Source organism: Equus asinus, chromosome 26 (genome assembly GCF_041296235.1).
Source record: "Equus asinus isolate D_3611 breed Donkey chromosome 26, EquAss-T2T_v2, whole genome shotgun sequence".
Taxonomy (NCBI): domain Eukaryota; kingdom Metazoa; phylum Chordata; class Mammalia; order Perissodactyla; family Equidae; genus Equus; species Equus asinus.
In genome coordinates this window covers 18,184,964-18,202,261 of record NC_091815.1, presented here as the reverse complement: position 1 = coordinate 18,202,261, position 17,298 = coordinate 18,184,964, and the positions used below count along the sequence as shown (strand labels likewise).

At 47.0% G+C, this 17,298-nt stretch overlaps 2 protein-coding genes across 3 annotated transcripts in view; one reads left to right on the top strand and one right to left on the bottom strand.

The window, feature by feature from the left end:
* Window positions 1-3,150: 3,150 nt before the first annotated feature.
* Window positions 3,151-9,879, bottom strand: RGS9BP (regulator of G protein signaling 9 binding protein). The gene has a single exon (XM_014860395.3). It carries the CDS (start codon window positions 8,931-8,933, stop codon window positions 8,226-8,228), a length of 708 nt encoding a protein of 235 aa, XP_014715881.1. The 5' UTR covers window positions 8,934-9,879; the 3' UTR covers window positions 3,151-8,225.
* The window catches only part of ANKRD27 (ankyrin repeat domain 27), a 46,732-nt gene continuing 39,287 nt past the window's right edge, over window positions 9,854-17,298 (top strand). The window contains exon 1 of one of the 2 annotated variants that reach the window (XM_014860392.3): window positions 9,854-10,132. The gene's annotated coding sequence lies outside the window, so the exon portion shown is untranslated. The remainder of the gene's footprint in view (window positions 10,133-17,298) is intronic. The other variant, XM_070498353.1, reaches the window with a different exon arrangement.

The following is a 17,298-nucleotide window of genomic DNA, read 5'->3' as shown; positions in this document are numbered from 1 at the left end:
CTGGGAGAATGAAGTAACAGCTCTTAAATCCTAGGAGTAAGAATATTTACTAAGCACTTACTGTGTGTGAGGCATTAGGAACTTTCTAAGTATTAGCAGTATAATCCTCATAAAACCCTATAAGGTGGAAATAGCTATTGCCATTTTACAGATGAGAAACCATTCACAGGAGGGGTTAACTACCTTAAGAAAAGACACGCTATTCACTAAAATAACCGTTGTTTTGTAGGGATAAATGTTTATTTCTATATCAGCTGGTTTTCCCAAAAGCTGGTTATTCCTGAGTAAGATGACCGAGTCCTGGAGGGCATAGCAAAATGATGCACTTTCGGTGGATCCTAGCCAATGCAGGACAGTCTGCAGAACTGCATCCTGCCATGTCGGTCTTCCTCAGGAGGCTCTGTGGTCATATAAAACCAGCTCATGAATGTATCCAGAGATCACACTTCAGGTATCTGAGCTGCAGCTAAGAACCAGAACAGAGGCAAACAACAGACCCTGAGCAGCCAAAGAGATACACATGTCATACTCAAATCTAATGTGCTCTGCTCACAGGAAAAATTAATTTATGGAGATATTACTTATCTACTGGTGTTAACAAATTCCTGTAAAACTTGGTGGCTTAAAACGATAAACATTTATTATCTCACAGTTTCTGTGGAGCAGGAATTTGAGAGCATCTCAGCTGCATGGTTCTGACCCAGTATCTCCTGTGAGACTGGTCAGCGTGTCAGCCTAGGCTTGACTGGGAACCGGGGGATCCATTTCCACAATGTCTCACTCACATGGCCGTCAGCCAGCAGCCTCAGCTCCTCACCACAGGGGCCTCTCCATAGGGCTCTTGAATGTCTTCAAGACTTGGCACTTAACTTCCGCCCCGAGAGAGTGGTCCAAGAGAGGAAGGAAAAAGGCATGGCGCCTTTGATGACTTCACCTCAGAAGTCACACTCCATCATTTCCACGGTTTCCCGCTGTTACCCTGGTCAGCTCTACTCAATGTAGGATGCGACTATATGAAAATACCTGGAGGTGGGGATCACTGGGGTCATCTTGGAGGCTGTCTACCACACTGGATAAAAAATGAAACCATCTACTCATAAGAAGAAAACAGGTAAATTCCTCTGTTGTCTTGCCTCAAAATCTAGAAACAATAGGGAAAAGATTGATCAATTTGATGTACTCCATATTTATAACTTTATTATGACAAAAAAAACACAGTAAGAAAGTCTAAGATATAACAAACTGGAAAAATTATCAGTAATGCCTGTCACAAAAAATTAAGACTTAGAAAAAATGAAGAAGAAAAAATCTTCAATTGTGTAGGAAAATGGGCAAGAGATATGAAAAGACAGTTCATTGTGATTTGTTTAAAATCACACAGCCAGCAAGTGTCAGAATCTGTCCCCAAGCCCATCATCATGTGCTGAGAATGCCATGCCCTGCTCAGCCCAGTTCTGCCAGGGGCACAGTGCCAGCTACCCCAGGCCTGACACTAAGTGCACACAGCCATCCCCTGCAAGCGCTAGCTATACCATGTGCCACTTGGTCACGAGAGAGTGAGTTGCTTTGTTTATGACAACGGTTGCTTACTTCATAAGTAGGACACTTGACTTCATTCCTAGCTTCTACTGGTCTCCCCAGCTATCTTTACAATGAGAAATTTTCTTATTTGGTTTATTAGAACACGCATAATCCTAAAAGAAAAAAAACTTTACAAACATGTCATATTGCTTCTTACCTATAGCTCCATGCAGGCTTTTATTTCAATCTCTAGTTCAGCCAGCCCAAATTCATTTCTGTTATTGATTTTTTATCAGGTTTTTCTGTGGAAAAAGAAAGAAAGGAAGAGAATGTGATCTGCAGGGCTAGCTGTGGAGAGATGACTTCAGCTCGGAGCCTCAGCGGTAACAGGAGAGTTTGCTCAGCCTGCCTGGAAACTGGGGCTTGTCACCACAGTGACACAAAATTCACCCATGAATGGCAGTTCCATCCTGTGCGCCGAGAATCACCACAGAAAAATTATTTCTCAGAATGTTTTTTGAAAAGGTTCACAACATTGTTTTCTCAAAAATGTATGGATTCCATTTGTGTGACATTCTGGAAAAGGCAAAACTATACCGACAGAAATCAGATCAGTGGTTGTCAGAGCCTGGAGTGGGAGGAAAAGACTGACTACAAAAGGAAATGGGGGCACTTATGGGGGCTGATGGAAACATTCTGTATCTTGATTGCAGTGGTGGTTCCATGATTGTATACAGTTGTCAAAACGCAAAGCTGCACGCCTAAAAGGGCGAATGTTACTGTATTTCAATTATACCTCAATAAATTTGACTTTAGAAATGTACAGATTCCAAATTCCAGATCAACCTGAATTTCCCTCTGTAACCTTTTTACGACATACTTTCTCTCATTTAACAAGTTTATCTAGTTTTAACCTTCAAACTTATTTCTAGAAGAGTTTACCTGTTATGGAAAGTTAAATGTTTTCATATATATATTTTTTGCCCAACCATCCCATTTTTAGGACTTCTAAAGTAGTATGCAAATAATAACAGGAGTGGCTGCCAACATTTCTTGAGTGCTGTGCTTCTAGGCTGAAGTCTTATCTCAATATCCCTATGAAGTATATCCTATTATTACTCCTGTTGTAAAGATGAAGAAATTGAGGCCAGCGGGATTAGGGAACTTCTTCGGTGAGATCGGATCTGAACTCAGGTGCACCTTATTCCACAGTCAGTGCTCTTAACCTCAGTGCTGTTCTGAGGTTTCAAAACATGCTTCTGAAACACTCATACGTACAGAGAACAAATTGGTGGTAGCCAGAGGAAGGGCAAAATGAATGAAGGGGATAAGATGTACAAACTTCTGATCATAAAATAAATAAGTCGTGGGATATAACGTGCAGCATAGGGAATATGTCAACAATGTTGTAATAACCTTGTATGATGACAAATGGTTACTAGTCTTATTAGGGTGATCATTTTGTAATGTCAACTATACTTCAATTAAAAGAAAAAAATGCTTCTGATTCCCTGGGAGTAAGATTCCAAAAGTGTTTTGCTTTGCTTTTTTTGGGAAAAGGTTCTGAAATTGTTTCGTATTATGATTGAGACCCTAACTGTTAAAGTTTATATTTTAATAACAATAACATTTTTTAGACGATAAGAGCATTCAAAATTTTATTGTAAAAACAATATGATAACATAAAAATACTGAAAAAACACCATTCATAATCCCACAACCTTAACAAGTATTTTGATTTCTTTATATTTCCTTGTAGCTCTTCTGTACATGCCTAATACATACATATAGGCAGGGGACATTCAACTTTGTTTTCTGGCAACAGCATATTAAAAGCACTGTCCAAAATCATTTTGCCAACAGGAGCTCTCATTTGGCTTATTTACATTTATCATGTAACTGTTATGGTTATAAAATTCTAAAGCTAAACACCAAAGAACAAGGATGCCCAAGATGTCATAGTACTGCAATGAAAACACCCAGAATCCTCCGTGGAATGAGATGAAAATAAGTAAATGAAAGAGAGGAATGCGTTTCCAGGAATCCATCTTGTCTTCATGGACACAGGGCTGTGGCATGTGGTCAGTTCCTGCACCTTTGATCAGTTTCTAAGAGCCAAAGAAACAGTATTTGAATATGACTTTGACCTGTGTTTACAGCCAAAGACCGTTCATGTGGAAACCTACTATGCTTCCCGGATTCCACCCTGCATTAAAAGATGAGTATAATCGTATTGTAGAAAAGCACTTGGAGATTTATAATCCTAGGGTATTTCTGAACATCTCTTTATGTAATGAAATCTCTGAAGGGTAAATATGTTGATCAGGACATTCACTTCAATTCAAAGGTGCATGAAGAAGATTAAGGATATTTTTAAAAAAATCACAACAGTTGATAGCTGAGTCATTTGAAGGTGCCTTTTCCGACTAAGTTATAAATGCTGCATGTTGTCTTTAAGTTTTTACTGATTAATAGTTTTAGTTAGAAGCGTCATTCAAACAGTAGACGTGAAACCTTTAATTCCACCTTGGATATGATTCCACCTACAAAGCACCCCATGCTGGGCTAGTTTCCCAATAGCAGGCAGTTCTGAGGGCACCAGGTTACTTCCAAAATAGGATTCTCCCAGCCTCCATGACAAACGACACGGTTTCAAATCTGTAATTCACTAGAGTCACTTTATGTATCCCGATTCCTGGGTAAAACAAACTGTTTAATAAATGCTAGGCTTTCCTGGACTCAGACATAGAGTCTGAATTTAAATTCCTAATCTAATTTAAATACTATAAATAAGCAGCATTTACACAAATTTGCTTTTAAGTCCATCCACTAATTCTGATATGGACTAAATTCACAGTAAGCTTAATTCATCTTGATTTTTAAAATTCACATGGAATTTTACCAACAGACTAATTTTAGACAATAACCACCAAAGTGTAAGATTCCATTTCAGTATGTACCCAAACCAACAAGAACCCAAAAAATCCAAACACACAAAATAACCCTTTCTTGTTTAATTGGATTGTTAAATGTTTTAAGCTGTGGACGGGACCTGTGAGTTAATCAGTCAGGAACCCCCCCATTTCACCAATGAGGGAGGCGAGGCACTGGGAGGTCAGTGACTTGTCTGAGGTACTTGGAGAGAGAGGTAGAGCCCCCAGCCAGCACAGCTGGTCTGGCCTTGAAGGAGGAGGCACTCCCCAAAGGAACGCAGAGGCGAGTCCTACAGCCCTTTATTTCTCAGGCTGACATACAGGCTCACACTTTGGGGCTCAAATTCTTAACAAGCATTTACAGAACAGAGAACTACATTCTGAAAAGAAACCAAGTAGCTAAAAATGTATCAGTGTGCACGTTGAAAAGGAAAATGCAGCATTGTCAGAGTCCTCGTGTGACCCACAACTCTCTTTAACCAAAGCTACTGTTCAGTCCTTCACCATTGCACATACCTCATGCAGCTTACTGTAAACCTTAGGTAAATCAGGAAGTTTATGCTCTAATTTTATTTACCAAAAGTACTTTCCCTTTCAGCATTGAATAGCAGAAGTTCTTACAGCACAGAAAAAAGAGTTTGCCAGGCATCATTTTTTTTTTCTCCAAACATTATTAGGTGTTTGTTGTTGTTGTTTTACTAATAGCAATGGGTCAAAGTTCCCATGCTAAGTGCCATGACATTCCAAGTTCTTGTCTTCTTCATATCAGATAAAGCAGTACTGTTTTCCCAAAAGAGAAGCCCAGGATGTTTTCTCTTTTCAGATATTTAATTTTACAAGAGATTCATAACAGTATTTAACTTTGGAAGTAAAGATCTATCCTTTTACTTGTGTCTTTAATTTGAGCAAGTAGATGTTCTCTACCACAGACTTTAACATTGACCTCATCAGATATGCCCTATATTAAACACTTTGCCTTTTTGTCTTTTTCTATCACTTGTATCATAGCATAAGATCATACTAAATGATTTTAGAAAATTAATGACTTTAATATCAAACATCTAAATTGAATCAGGCTTTGGTCAGAAAGCAATCTCTTGAATTATATATAGAAATGAGAGTAGAGAGAGAGAGAGCAGCCTGATGCTCAAGCAGAAAGTGATTTTGCTTGCATTATACAGCAAAAGTTCTATTAGGCAATGTTGTAACTCCAAATAATGCCAAATATTACGAATGCTTAAAATCTTCAAGGTGAAAGAGTTGTCTAGGTTAACAGGTCCATGGGATAAATATGTATTATAATTCAGCTTTTTTTTTTTTTTGAGGAAGATTAGCCCTGAGCTAGCATTGGCTGCCAATCCTCCTCTTTTTGCTGAGGAAGACTGGTCCTGAGCTAACATCTGTGCCCATCTTCCTGTACTTTACATGTGGAATGCCTACCACAGCACAGCTTGCCAAGCGGTGCCATGTCAGCACCCGGGATCCGAACTGGTGAACCCTGGGCCGCCAAAGTGGAACAGGCGCACTTAACTGCTGCGCCATCGGGCCGGCCCCCAGCTTTTTTTTGCAACATTTTATCACTAATTTCAGTTGGCAGAGGACTCTCAGAATCAGGTACACATCTGATTACACATATAAGTAAATGCTCAAGGATTTGCCAAGTGGGTGGAAAAAGTGACAACAAAGAAATTTGCCCCAATTGCTTTACGGATTACACAACTTCTCATGGGTGGTTTCTTTAATAAGTTCTGCTGAACAATTATTTTTCCATGAACAAAAACACTTTGATAAGAACAGAGAGTCATGGTCTTAGAAACAGAATATATTTAGGGCTTGGTTTTCAGTGATATTTTCCAACACTGGGTCACCATACGCCTCAGCTTCCTCTCACCTGAGAGAGATGAGACTTTGGGGAAGGAGACAGAGATGCCATGTTGTGCTGTGTGTGGGAGGAGGAAGACAGGAGTCAGAAAACTTTCCATATCATCTCTGAAGTTACCCAGGGCCAGCAGGTACAAAAGAATTTGACATGGCCCCTATTCAGATTCACCCAGACTGAATGAGGCAGAAGGAATTCTTTTTATTAGTTATCGTTGTAAAATTTTTGACCTTGTGGCTCTCTTTAAAGCCATGATCACAGACACAAACAAACAGATCCCACCTTTCCACTGTTACAGGTACTGGAGTCTATGCGCTGAGGAGGAGTGGAGTGGGCTGGGCTGGGAGTGGGGCCCTCAGGACTGGTTGAGCACTCCTGCTGCTATTTGTCTCTGCCCCTTGGCCCTCCAACTTGCCCTTGTGAAAAACTGCCAGGTCCCTCCTCCTGGTCCCCTTTCTCACTTCGGGGGTAAAAAAGAAAGAAAAAAATCCTCGTCAGTTTTTAACCAAACCAAAGTCTCTGGATTTTATTTCAGATTCTCTTTAGAGTTAAATGCATTTGTTTTCTCAGCCTTACTTCCCCAATGATTATCTCTTTGGACCACAGGTGGGAGCTGGTGGCTCCTCTCTGGTAAATTCCAGCCTGGACCCATTTCCTTATTTAGTGACCAAAAGAAGCATCGGCCGCTTAACTTCTGTCATTTACACCTGTGGTTCCAGTAGGTTATGCCATGACCTCCTGCCTTCCAGAAGATCGATTTTAAAAATAGATGCAGATGTATATTTAGTAATGTAAGTATATAAGTAAAGACTTCTATGTTTGACTTATTGGCAAGTATGAATTCGTGACCAAATGTCCTTCATAAAAAACCAGCTTTGAGAGTACACAATGTGGTTACGTGATTTTTTCTTTCAAATGATTGTTTTTAAAAAGCTTCTTAAATTCCAAGTTAAAGCTGTTACATTCTAACCCAGTCTCGGGGCTAACTGGCTCAAAACCTCTGTGGCCAGTGATGCCACTTCACCGTCTCAGGAGGCGGTGTTGGGGTCAGGGAGCTGTGCAGCTCCCTTCCAAAGCCGGCTCTCCTACTGGCCAGCAAGCAAATTCCAAGGGATAGACAGGATTAAGGACACCAAAGAGGATTCCCCAGCCCTCCCCCAACGGAGGATCAAAAACTGCTCTAGTTCTGGAACAAAAATAAGCCCCAGCGAAGGAGAAAGTGCCTGTTTAAACAGCATGTAGCTCTTTCCAAAGCTTGCACCCCTCCATTTCAATGCGCAAGAGTGTGCAGTGGATCCAAGCCCGTGAGGGCAGGTTCACCAGCCCTTCTCTGGTTTCCTAGGCAGAGTCAGACCCTGCGCGGGAGATCGTGACCCCAAACCTCTTCTAGCCGCTTTTGGTGACTAACGGATAAAATCCAACAAAAAGCGCAATCACGCGCCATAGAGAAAGCACTTTGATGAACTTCTATTTGCATACTCTCCTAAACTTAGGCCCCAAAGGATTAAGGTAATAAAAACTGCTTACATCTTATTGCAATTTGTTTCCTGTCTAAGAAACGCCCCAGCAGCACATGCGGTAACCCATTAACTCGGAGGAATCTGGGGTCACTGTGGCCGGTTTTCTATTAATAGGGGATAAAGCTCTTGCATACATTAGCGGTAATGCCTCGGCGGCCCGCAAAAAATTAACTCCTCTCCGGCCAGCAAGAGGAAACCATGTTCTCCCCAAGGAGATGTGTGCTTGAAACACGCGTGTAGACGTACACACATAGGGTTTTAGAACCGCTTCCCATAAACATGCCAGATCCCCTTTCCATCCCGGTTGCGGTCTTTCCTGGAGGGGTGCCCCTGGAGAGGAGGTGGTGGCTCTGGTGAGCCGTCGGGTCTCGGTCAGCTCAGCTTCGCCACGCACACAGCTAGGGCCACAGCCACCAGCAGCACAGCGCTGAAAACCGTGGCGGCCAGAGCCTTGCTCAGATCGCAGGGCCTCCTGCGCCCTTCTGTGGAGACGCCGCCCACCGAAGAGGCGCCGGCGCTGGATAGGAGCTCGGCGCCCGCTGCCTGCCGCGCCTGCACCGTCCAGCGGGGTACGTTGACCTTCATCTCCATGTCGTGGATCATCTCGCCCACCTGAAGGACCTCCCGCTCCAGCTCGCGCAGGTCGTTCACGTCGAAGTCGCGCTCCGCCTCGTGCCGCAGGCTGCGGACGCTCAGGGCGCGCGCCGCTATGCCCGCCGCACCGCCCGTCACGCCCGTGTGCACAAGCGGCCGCCGCGGCGCGTGCAGCGGGAACGCCGTGCCCAGCGCCAGCGCACGCCGCATGTCGGCTTCCAGAAGGTCCAGGCAGCCGGAGAAGGCCACCCAAAGGCGCTCGAACTCGGCGCGCTCCTCGGCGCCCAGGCCCCGGTCGCGCAGCGCGGCCGTCAGCTGGGCGCGGGCGGCCACCGCCAGCTCCTGCGCCTTCTGGCGCGTCTTCTGCAGCTCCTCCCGTAGGTTCTGCGAATCCGCCGAACTGCCGACGGTCAGCACCAGGTGGTGGTAGCATGCTGTCGCCTTGTTGAGCGCGTCCAGCAGCGCCTTGCACTCCTCCCTCGCCATGGCGGTGCGCTCCGCCGCAGCCCGGCGTCCTGCGCCCCTCTCGGCCTCACGCCCTCAGCGCGGCAGGACGCGGCCAGACCCGACGACAGCCCCTGGCTGGGCGGTCCGAGCGCTCCTCATGGCCCGAGACTAGGTCGGCGCTGCCGCTGCTGTCGACGGAGCCCGCTCGGGACCCGCGACGTGCGCCTCCGCAGACCGGGAGCAGAGAGGAAGCTCCGTTAGCTGCCTCCCGTCCCCTCGTCCATCCTCCCCAGAGGCGCTCCACGTCACACGCCGAGTCTCTGCACGGCCCTCGCCTCCACGGTAGTCCCGTGCGAGGCCCGGTTTGCGGTCCCCATGCTCCTCTGGTGCCAATGCCAGGGCTGGCCGGCCGCCGAGCCGCGCTCCGCCTTAGCCGCTGCCAAGGGCGGCTGGGTCGCGTTTCTTAGGATCCGCCCACCCCCGCCCGGCCTTGCTGGGCGCTTCCAGCCCCTGGACCAGGGATAGGCGGGGCCCCGCGAGGGGAGGTCACGTGTAGGTCCCCTTCTCCCCCTCTTCCGCACCCCACGTAAGTTCTGTAAGTTCTGGAATACTAGCGCTTGGCAGATCCAGCCCTCCTCTGTATTACGGATGGGGAAACTGAGGCCCAGGTAAAAAAGGGGGCCTAGGTCACGCGACGTCCACACAATTGAGAGGTAGAACACAGGGACCCTGACTCCTAGACCCTGCCAGCGACAGGAGTGGTGTGCCTCATAGAAATGGGCACCTCCATCTTCTAAAGAGAGCAACAAAAGGCGACCCGCCGGGCCAGACGGCCCCCGGGTCTCCCCATCCGGGTCGAGCCCGCGTTCCAGCGTGCTAGCTTGGACCCAACCCGGAGTGTCGGATCTGCTCTAAGCCCCGCCCCTTCCCCTCACGGGCACGCGCAGTCGGCGGCTCCGGGCTGGTCCAGCCGGAGTAGGAAGCGCTGTGCACCGCCTGAGCCCCACCCTCGGCTGGGTGGGCTCAATGATTGCTCTGCGCACACGTCACTCCGGACAAGGACGGCCGCGTATTGGGCTGACCGGGGGGCGCGGCTCCGCCCAACGGCGGAGTAAGGGGTGGGCGGTGGGGCAGAGCCGCCGCGCTGGGGTCGTGAGCTCTGAGGCGTGAGCCTAGGGGCCGCGAGGTGTCGCCGCCGCTCAGGGAAGGGCAAGGAGTGAAACTATGTAGCCTTTTAAGTAAGTGTCCTCTCTCCCGCTTGCTCCGCGCCTGCCTTCCCGCGAGACGGCTGCGCCGCGGGGCCCGGAGGCCGGGCGGGGCCCCGGAGCGGGAAGGGGGAGGGGCTCTTTCCTCTCCGCGCCGGCGCCCCAGGCTGGGCGGGTACCCCCCTAGCCCCGGGCCCCCCAGGCCCTGGCCCCGCGCTGGTGCACTGCCGCGTCCTCGCTCTGCGGGGCCCGCCTGCCGCCGGGCTCGCTCTGCCCCTCGTGTCCGTTGGGGTCGGGGTGGCGAAGAATGCGCCCTCTGACCTCCGCGGCTCCAGGACTGGTCTGCGGGTCCGGGGTCCCGGGAGCTGAGACTTGGGGGCAGTGGGCGGGTCCGTCGCTGTGCCTTGAGTGGCCTCCGTGGTTTGCGGGCGGCCTGGCCGGGCCGGTGGAGGAGAGGCTGTGGGTGGGGGTCCGGCGCCTCTGGCCGGGCTTTTGTGGTCCCCAGGGGTGATGAAGGCGCGGGAGAGGGAGGAGGGAATCCCCACCTGCCTGCCTGCCTGCCTCTCGCGGGGCGGGGTCTCCTGGTCCTGCTGGGTGAAGATTACTCCAGGAAAACTCTTAAGCACCAGGAGATGTTCCGGACTCTGGGTCTGTTCAGTTCTCTTCGTTGAAATTGGACTGCCCATAGGTGCATCCTTTAGGCGGCCGGCTGTGGCCAGGGCTTGGACGCACTGGGCCTTGGCCATTCTCTTCAGTGAAGGGTCTCAGCTGCTCCCCGGCCGAAAGGGGGCCTTGACGGGGGAAGAGTAGTTTTCAGGATGAAGTGTGTAAAGGAGGGAGAACCCATCTCTTTGGGGAGCTTTGGGGATAACAGAGGGAGACCAGAAGTGAGAGGCCGGCGATGCCAAGTAGAGAAGTTGAGAATTCCTCTAGTAGGGAGTGGAGGGGGAGGTCGCAGAAGAATCCTCTACAGATCTCAGCGTTGGAAAGATAGCTTCGTTGTCTTTCGCTGACAGCTTCGGGTGAGATCTGGAAGGCAGAGCCCTTAGGCCTCGGAGGAGGAAGTGCAGGACGGGAGCAGAAACATACTTCTGAAGAGCCTTAGTGGCAGGAAAGCAGTTGGGGCTCTAAAGTTGGTAGATGCCTTGGGTGAGCTCTGTCCACCTCGGCTTGTCGCCTGAAATAATCCTGCCTCACAGTGTTGCTGGGGGAGTGAGCAGTAGTGTCTGCATAGGGCTGAGGTCGAGGTCTTGACTGTGCCTCCTTGTGAGTTTTGGACTGTGTTGCCCTGTGAGGGCAGCTGCTGGATGCTTGTCGTGCACACGTCTGTGTGCTGTTAGTGTTTGTGTCACAGCTCTCCCCCTGTTTCTGAATTGCCAGGATTAGGTTGGTGTCCACTGACTTCATCCTCTCCTAGAGGAGCAGAGGAATGTGACCTTGTGATGCTAGATACAGACCTAGCAAGGATTCGGACCTGAGGAACCCAGACCTGTTTTGTCGTGGAGTTGCTTCCACACCTGAGAGACACTGGGAAGTGGCCCGTGGAGCTCCTGCTCTTCTGCCCAAGATGCTGGCAGGCAGATGGGTGCTGGTGGCTCTGCCTGCGACTCCAGGAGCAGAGCCGTGAAGTGGCTTTCTGAGGACAGTTGTGCTCCTTCACACTTTCCTCCTCTCCCGGGGGTCACACCCCTCTTCCAGCCCTGAGCCCTTCTCTCCCTCCGTGACCCTCCACATTCCAGCTGTCGCTGTGTTGAGCTGGCACTCTGTTCCTGGCTTTGTGCCGGTGCCTGCATGGCTGCTTGCAGCCAGCCCATCACCTCCCCTAGATAAGGCCAGTGGATTTCCAGCTCCTGTGAGAGATGATCCCTCTCTGGGAACTCGAGCCTCCTCTGACCCCTGGCTGTCATTTTGTTCAAGTGGATGCATAGTTACTGGTTACTTACAGTGACCCAGGTGGCCGGGGCGGTCTGCGTGCTTTGAAGAAGAGCTTTGAGAAAAATATGGACAGGATCCATAGACAACACAGGCCAGAGGACACACGTGACTGTAATACCATACATTATGTCATCAGATTGCTTCCGTTTGGTATTACACATAGATAAATAGAAAGTTTTCCCTTTTTGCCTTTTCCTTCTGAATTACAAATTAAATCAGCTGGAGAATATTGCTCATCAGTTGGAAAATATACCTGGTCAGGGTCGTGGGTCAGGGCCCTGGAATGGGGAGCGGCCACAGCAGTCAGGTTTCGGCAGGGAGTGCGTCTCTGCACGGCGCAGACTTTCCTGTGCTGGATTCTGCAGAGCCAGCCTGGATGCTGTCACCAGATGGTCCCTGACCGCTCAGACTCATCCGGGCTGGCAGGACGGTTGAAGACCACAAAACCACGAGTGTCCACACTGTCTCCTGAAACGCCCGATACTGGTTTGAGGCCTCGCCTGGCTCTCCTGCTCAGAGAGTAACCTCAGATAACTCATGTTCAGGGGCATTTGGTATCTCTCACTAGCTTCACTGGATTTTCAGTAAATCACTCCATCATTTAAGCTTAGGTAGAGGTGGAACTTTTTCTTAAAGGAGTTTTATGAGAGAGTTCACTCGTCTTTCCATTTTTACAAGGAAAAGTCAGTTTACTTTGCATGTTATTTTTCAAATATAAAATTCTTACAAGTAAACTTGTCAGGATATTAAATTACTTTTAAGCATGTACCCCTATATTATTTGTATATATATAAATATTTATGCATATTTAATATCTGTGTACCCCAGAGAGTTCAACTCTGGCATTAAGCACCGGATAGTATGCGATTATTATATATTTTTAACACTGGATAGAAAGGTTGAGAGCAGTGCTGGACAGAGCTCTTTGAAGCCCTGCTCCTGGACAGAGGGTTCAGTCATTGGAGGACTGCTGTCCAAGAGAAAGCAGGTGACTTGGGACTGAAAAACAGCAAGCTCTGTTCCATTCACCAGCAATGCTTGCTAGGGGTCTTGCGTGCTGACACAGTTGACGCATTTGAATGGAATGTTTTGATGTGGCATTCAGGGCCTTCCCTCTCTGACCCTCTCTGTTTGGCTTCTTCTTATTTCCCTGGACTCATCTTCTCATCCTGTCAAAAAAGTTTACCTTTAGGTTTTCTGTTCCTGCCTCCTGAACCTCTGGCCCTGCTCTGGTCCCTGCCAGGGATCCCTCCCGCACTGCCCACCCTCTTGCCTTCCCTGCTGCTCCCTTCTCTATCTGGTCCTTCCCTTTCCCAGCACTGTTCTAGATTTGTTTTACTCTTCTGGTGCCCATTCCTTGCCTCCCAGCTAGGTTGTTAGTACCTCCATCTTGGGGGCAGAGGTGTTGGTGCTCGGCCAGCGTCTTGCCTGAGGAGCAGAAGGAGTGTCCCTTCCCAGCTTTAATCTGACCATATCTCGTCCTGTTTGTCGTGTATTTTTTGGCCCAGGCATCTTTACTTTTACGCTCTGCCATGTAGAACCGGCTATGTCAGGAACCAGGAAGAATTTTGTTTTCTTGTGACTCTGTCCCAGCAAAATCACATTATCCACTTGTTGTGGTGCGGGCTCATAAAAGGATTATCTGGGCTCCGGTCGTAATTGAATTCAACAATTCACATCTCTGAATTGTTGCCGAGCTGTCTCTGGGGTCCAGGCAGGGATTATCCGGAGCCATTTTCCTGCTGGGATCTTTGCCCTAAGAGGATCTGCCGAGCTGAGGGGCTTCCTTTAGGCAGTCCCCAGGGGGGCCGCAGCCCAGACAGCTCCGGCCAGGCCAGGCTTAGGGAATTCTGTGTGGCTGTCTGCCATGGGGACTTTTCCTTTGGGGGAAGTGAAGTATAGAGTCTGGGCCTCTGTGGCTCATGAGATAACCCCTAATCCAGGTGTATTTATTTTACATGATGGGTGTAGTGGTTAAAGGGATGGGTGTTAGAATAAATTCTGACGTCTGTGTAACCTCGAGTTGGCCATCTGAGCCTCAGTTTCTTCATCTGTGAAAAGGGGCTAATGATCCCTATAGTTATTGTGAGCATTAGTTATAGTTAGTTACCTATAGTTATCATGAGCGTTCAGATGGGATGAGGATGTATAGAAGTTATCACAGTGCCTGGACCAATGGTGCTCTTGAATGGTGGCTGTCTTTATCATTAGCCATAAGGGGTAGAATTTATAGTGCCCTTATCCATACTGTTCTGGTGTTTCCCCAAAGAGGCATTTTGGAATATCATTAAATAGTGAAAAAGTAATTCAATTTTTCACTCATATTTTGTTCATCTGATTCTATCAAGGATGAGTTTACTTGGTAGTCATTAATAGTTGAGAATTTTCTCTTTTTAATGAAGAGAAGAGGCCTCAGGCTCAAGCTCAGAACCTTTGGCAGGCAATGGTATCTAGCAAGATTCTAAATAATGTCAAATGTTTTTATAATTTTTAATTTTAAGATTATCTTCTCTTTATGGGAAGTGATGCTGTTTTTCCATTTAAAGTAGTAATAGGGTTCTTTTTAAAATACATTTTAGAAGGGAGTAGGTGTTTAAAAGAAAAGGTCAGACGCTAGCAATAGAGCCATTGTGTACAGTTGTGCAGGTTATTCATTGCACAGGTGCCCTGCCCCAAGGGAGGGGAGGTGTTGGCAAACAGGCTGATACAGCCTATGAGCTGCTTACCAAGCCATGTGCCCTGGCACAGGACTGTGGTGCTGGGAAGATGAAGTGCCTTTGTCTAATTCTCACAAAGGCACCGTGTGGGCCAGCAGTAAGTGGTGGTACCTTGGTATGCAGTGTGGCAAAAATAGTGTAGGTGGCATGTAACTGGGAATCCTCCTGCAAGACAGGTACTCATATTCTCCATTGCACAGACTGAGATGGAGGCTCAGAGAGGTGGAATGACATGGCTAGAACTCTAATTCCTTTTCTGTGCCCATTTTTCATACAGGCACACCTCAGATGTTGCAGGTTCAGTGCCAAACCACTGTAATAAAGCAAATATCCCAATAAAGCAAGTCACATGAACTTTTTGGTTTTCTAGTGCAGATAAAAATTATGTTTACACTATACTGTGGTCTATTTAGTATTCGATAGCATTATGTCTAAAAACACAATGTACATACCTTAATAAATAATACTTTATTGCTAAAAAAAATGCTGTCCGAGCCTTCAGAGAGTCATAACTCAGTAAAACCACACTGATGTGTGGTAAGGGGAGCAGGGGCAATGGAGGCCCCATTCACAACAGGAGCAAATCTATACAGAATATATAAATAATATCTAATAAAAGTTGTATATGATCTGTGATATTTATGGAAAAAATTTAATTGGAGGACATAGAAGAAGACATCCATGGAAAGATGTACCATATTCATGGATGATTAGATTCATTATTATAAAGATGTTGACTCTCCAGTCCATAAATTTAGTGCAGTTTCAATAAAAATCTCAACAGGATTTTTCATGGAATTAATAAGCTGATTCTAATTCATGTGACATTGTAAAGAATTAGGAATAACCAGACAGTTTTCGAGAACAAGGAAGGAGGCCTTTTTCTGTGAGTTAGCAAGGCTTATTATGAAGCTATAGTCATGGAAAATAATATGGTCTAGCCCTGCTCTCCGGTATAATAGCCACTAGTCTCATGTGGCTATTAAGCACTTGAAATATGGCTAGTATGAATTGAGAAGTGCTGTAAATGTAAAATACACACCAGATTTTGAAGACCTGGTAGGAGTAAAAAAGAATGTAAGATATGTCAGTAGTAATTTTTAAATAGTGATCACATGTTGAAAATATAATACTTTGGATATATTAGGATAAATAAAATATGTTATTAAAATTAATCTCACCTGTTTCTTTTTTAATGCGGCTACTAGAAAACTTAAAATCACATATGTAATTATGCATAATGTATATGTAATTACATTTCTCACAGATATCTGTTAGATGGCACTGGTCTAGACCATTGAAACAGAGTAGAGCCCAGAAACAGGCCAAACATATGGAAACTTGGAGTATGACCCGGGGAGCACTGTCAGCCTGTGTGAAGGGATAGACATTCAGAAGATGATGATGGGACGGTTGGCTTATGCTGTGGACTGAATGTTTGTGTCCCCCCTAGAATTCTTATGTGGAGGCTCTAATCCTTCCCTGTAATGATATTTGGAGGTGGGGCTTTGGGATCTAATTGGGGTTCGATTAGGTCATGAGGAGGGGGGCCCTCGTGATGGAATTCATGCCCTTATAAAAAGAGGAAGAGGCTGGAGAACTCTCTCTCTGCCACGTGAGGATACAGCGAGAACATGGCCGTCTACTGCCCAGGAAGTGGGCCCTCACCAAGAACCACATCTGCTGGCATCTTGATCTTGGACTTGCCCGCCTCCAGAGCTATGGGAAATAAGTGTTGTTTAAGCCGCCCACTCTGTGGTATTTTGTTATAGCCGCCTGAACAGGCTAAGACAGCTTACCATGTGGAACAAAATTGGGTGCTCAGTTTGTTGTATATATAAAAATAAAGAGGAATCAGAGACCGAAAATGAAAAACTTGAAGATTCTTACAAATTATAGGGACTATTTTTATGGCCTTGGAGTTGGAAAGGATGTGGTTTTAGGTAGCTCCCTTTGCTGCATACCAAACCAGTCCAAATCTTATGGCTTGAAACTGCCGCAATTTATTATTTCCTAGTATTCTGTGGGCTGGCAGGGTGGTTCTTCTGCTAGTGTCACCTGAACTCACTCACGTGGCTGCATTCAGCGGGCGGGGTGACTGTGCTCATTGGAGCGCCTGGGCCTCTCTCTTTCCCTGTGGTCTTTCATCCCGGGGGCTTCTTCATAGCACGGTGGTCTCAGGGTGCCACTCTCAAGAGAATCAGACCTGCAAGGCCTCTTGGGGCTGAGACTCAGAAGTCACAGAGCATCAGTTCTCTCAGTTGGTTGGTTAAAGCAAATGACAGGGCTGGCTCAGATTCAAGGGGTGGTGAATTCTGATAGTGGGAATGGTGAAGTCACTTTGCAAAGGGGCATGCCAGATAATAGGGTTTCCTAAGATCCAAAAAACATTGACCATTAAGGCAAAGATTGACAAGTTCAACTACATTAAAATCAAACATTTCTATTTCTGAAAACAGACATTTGAAAAAATGAAAAGACAAGTCACAGATTGGGAGAAGATATTTACAACATCTTTTAGTATCCAGATATGTAAAGAACTCTAAA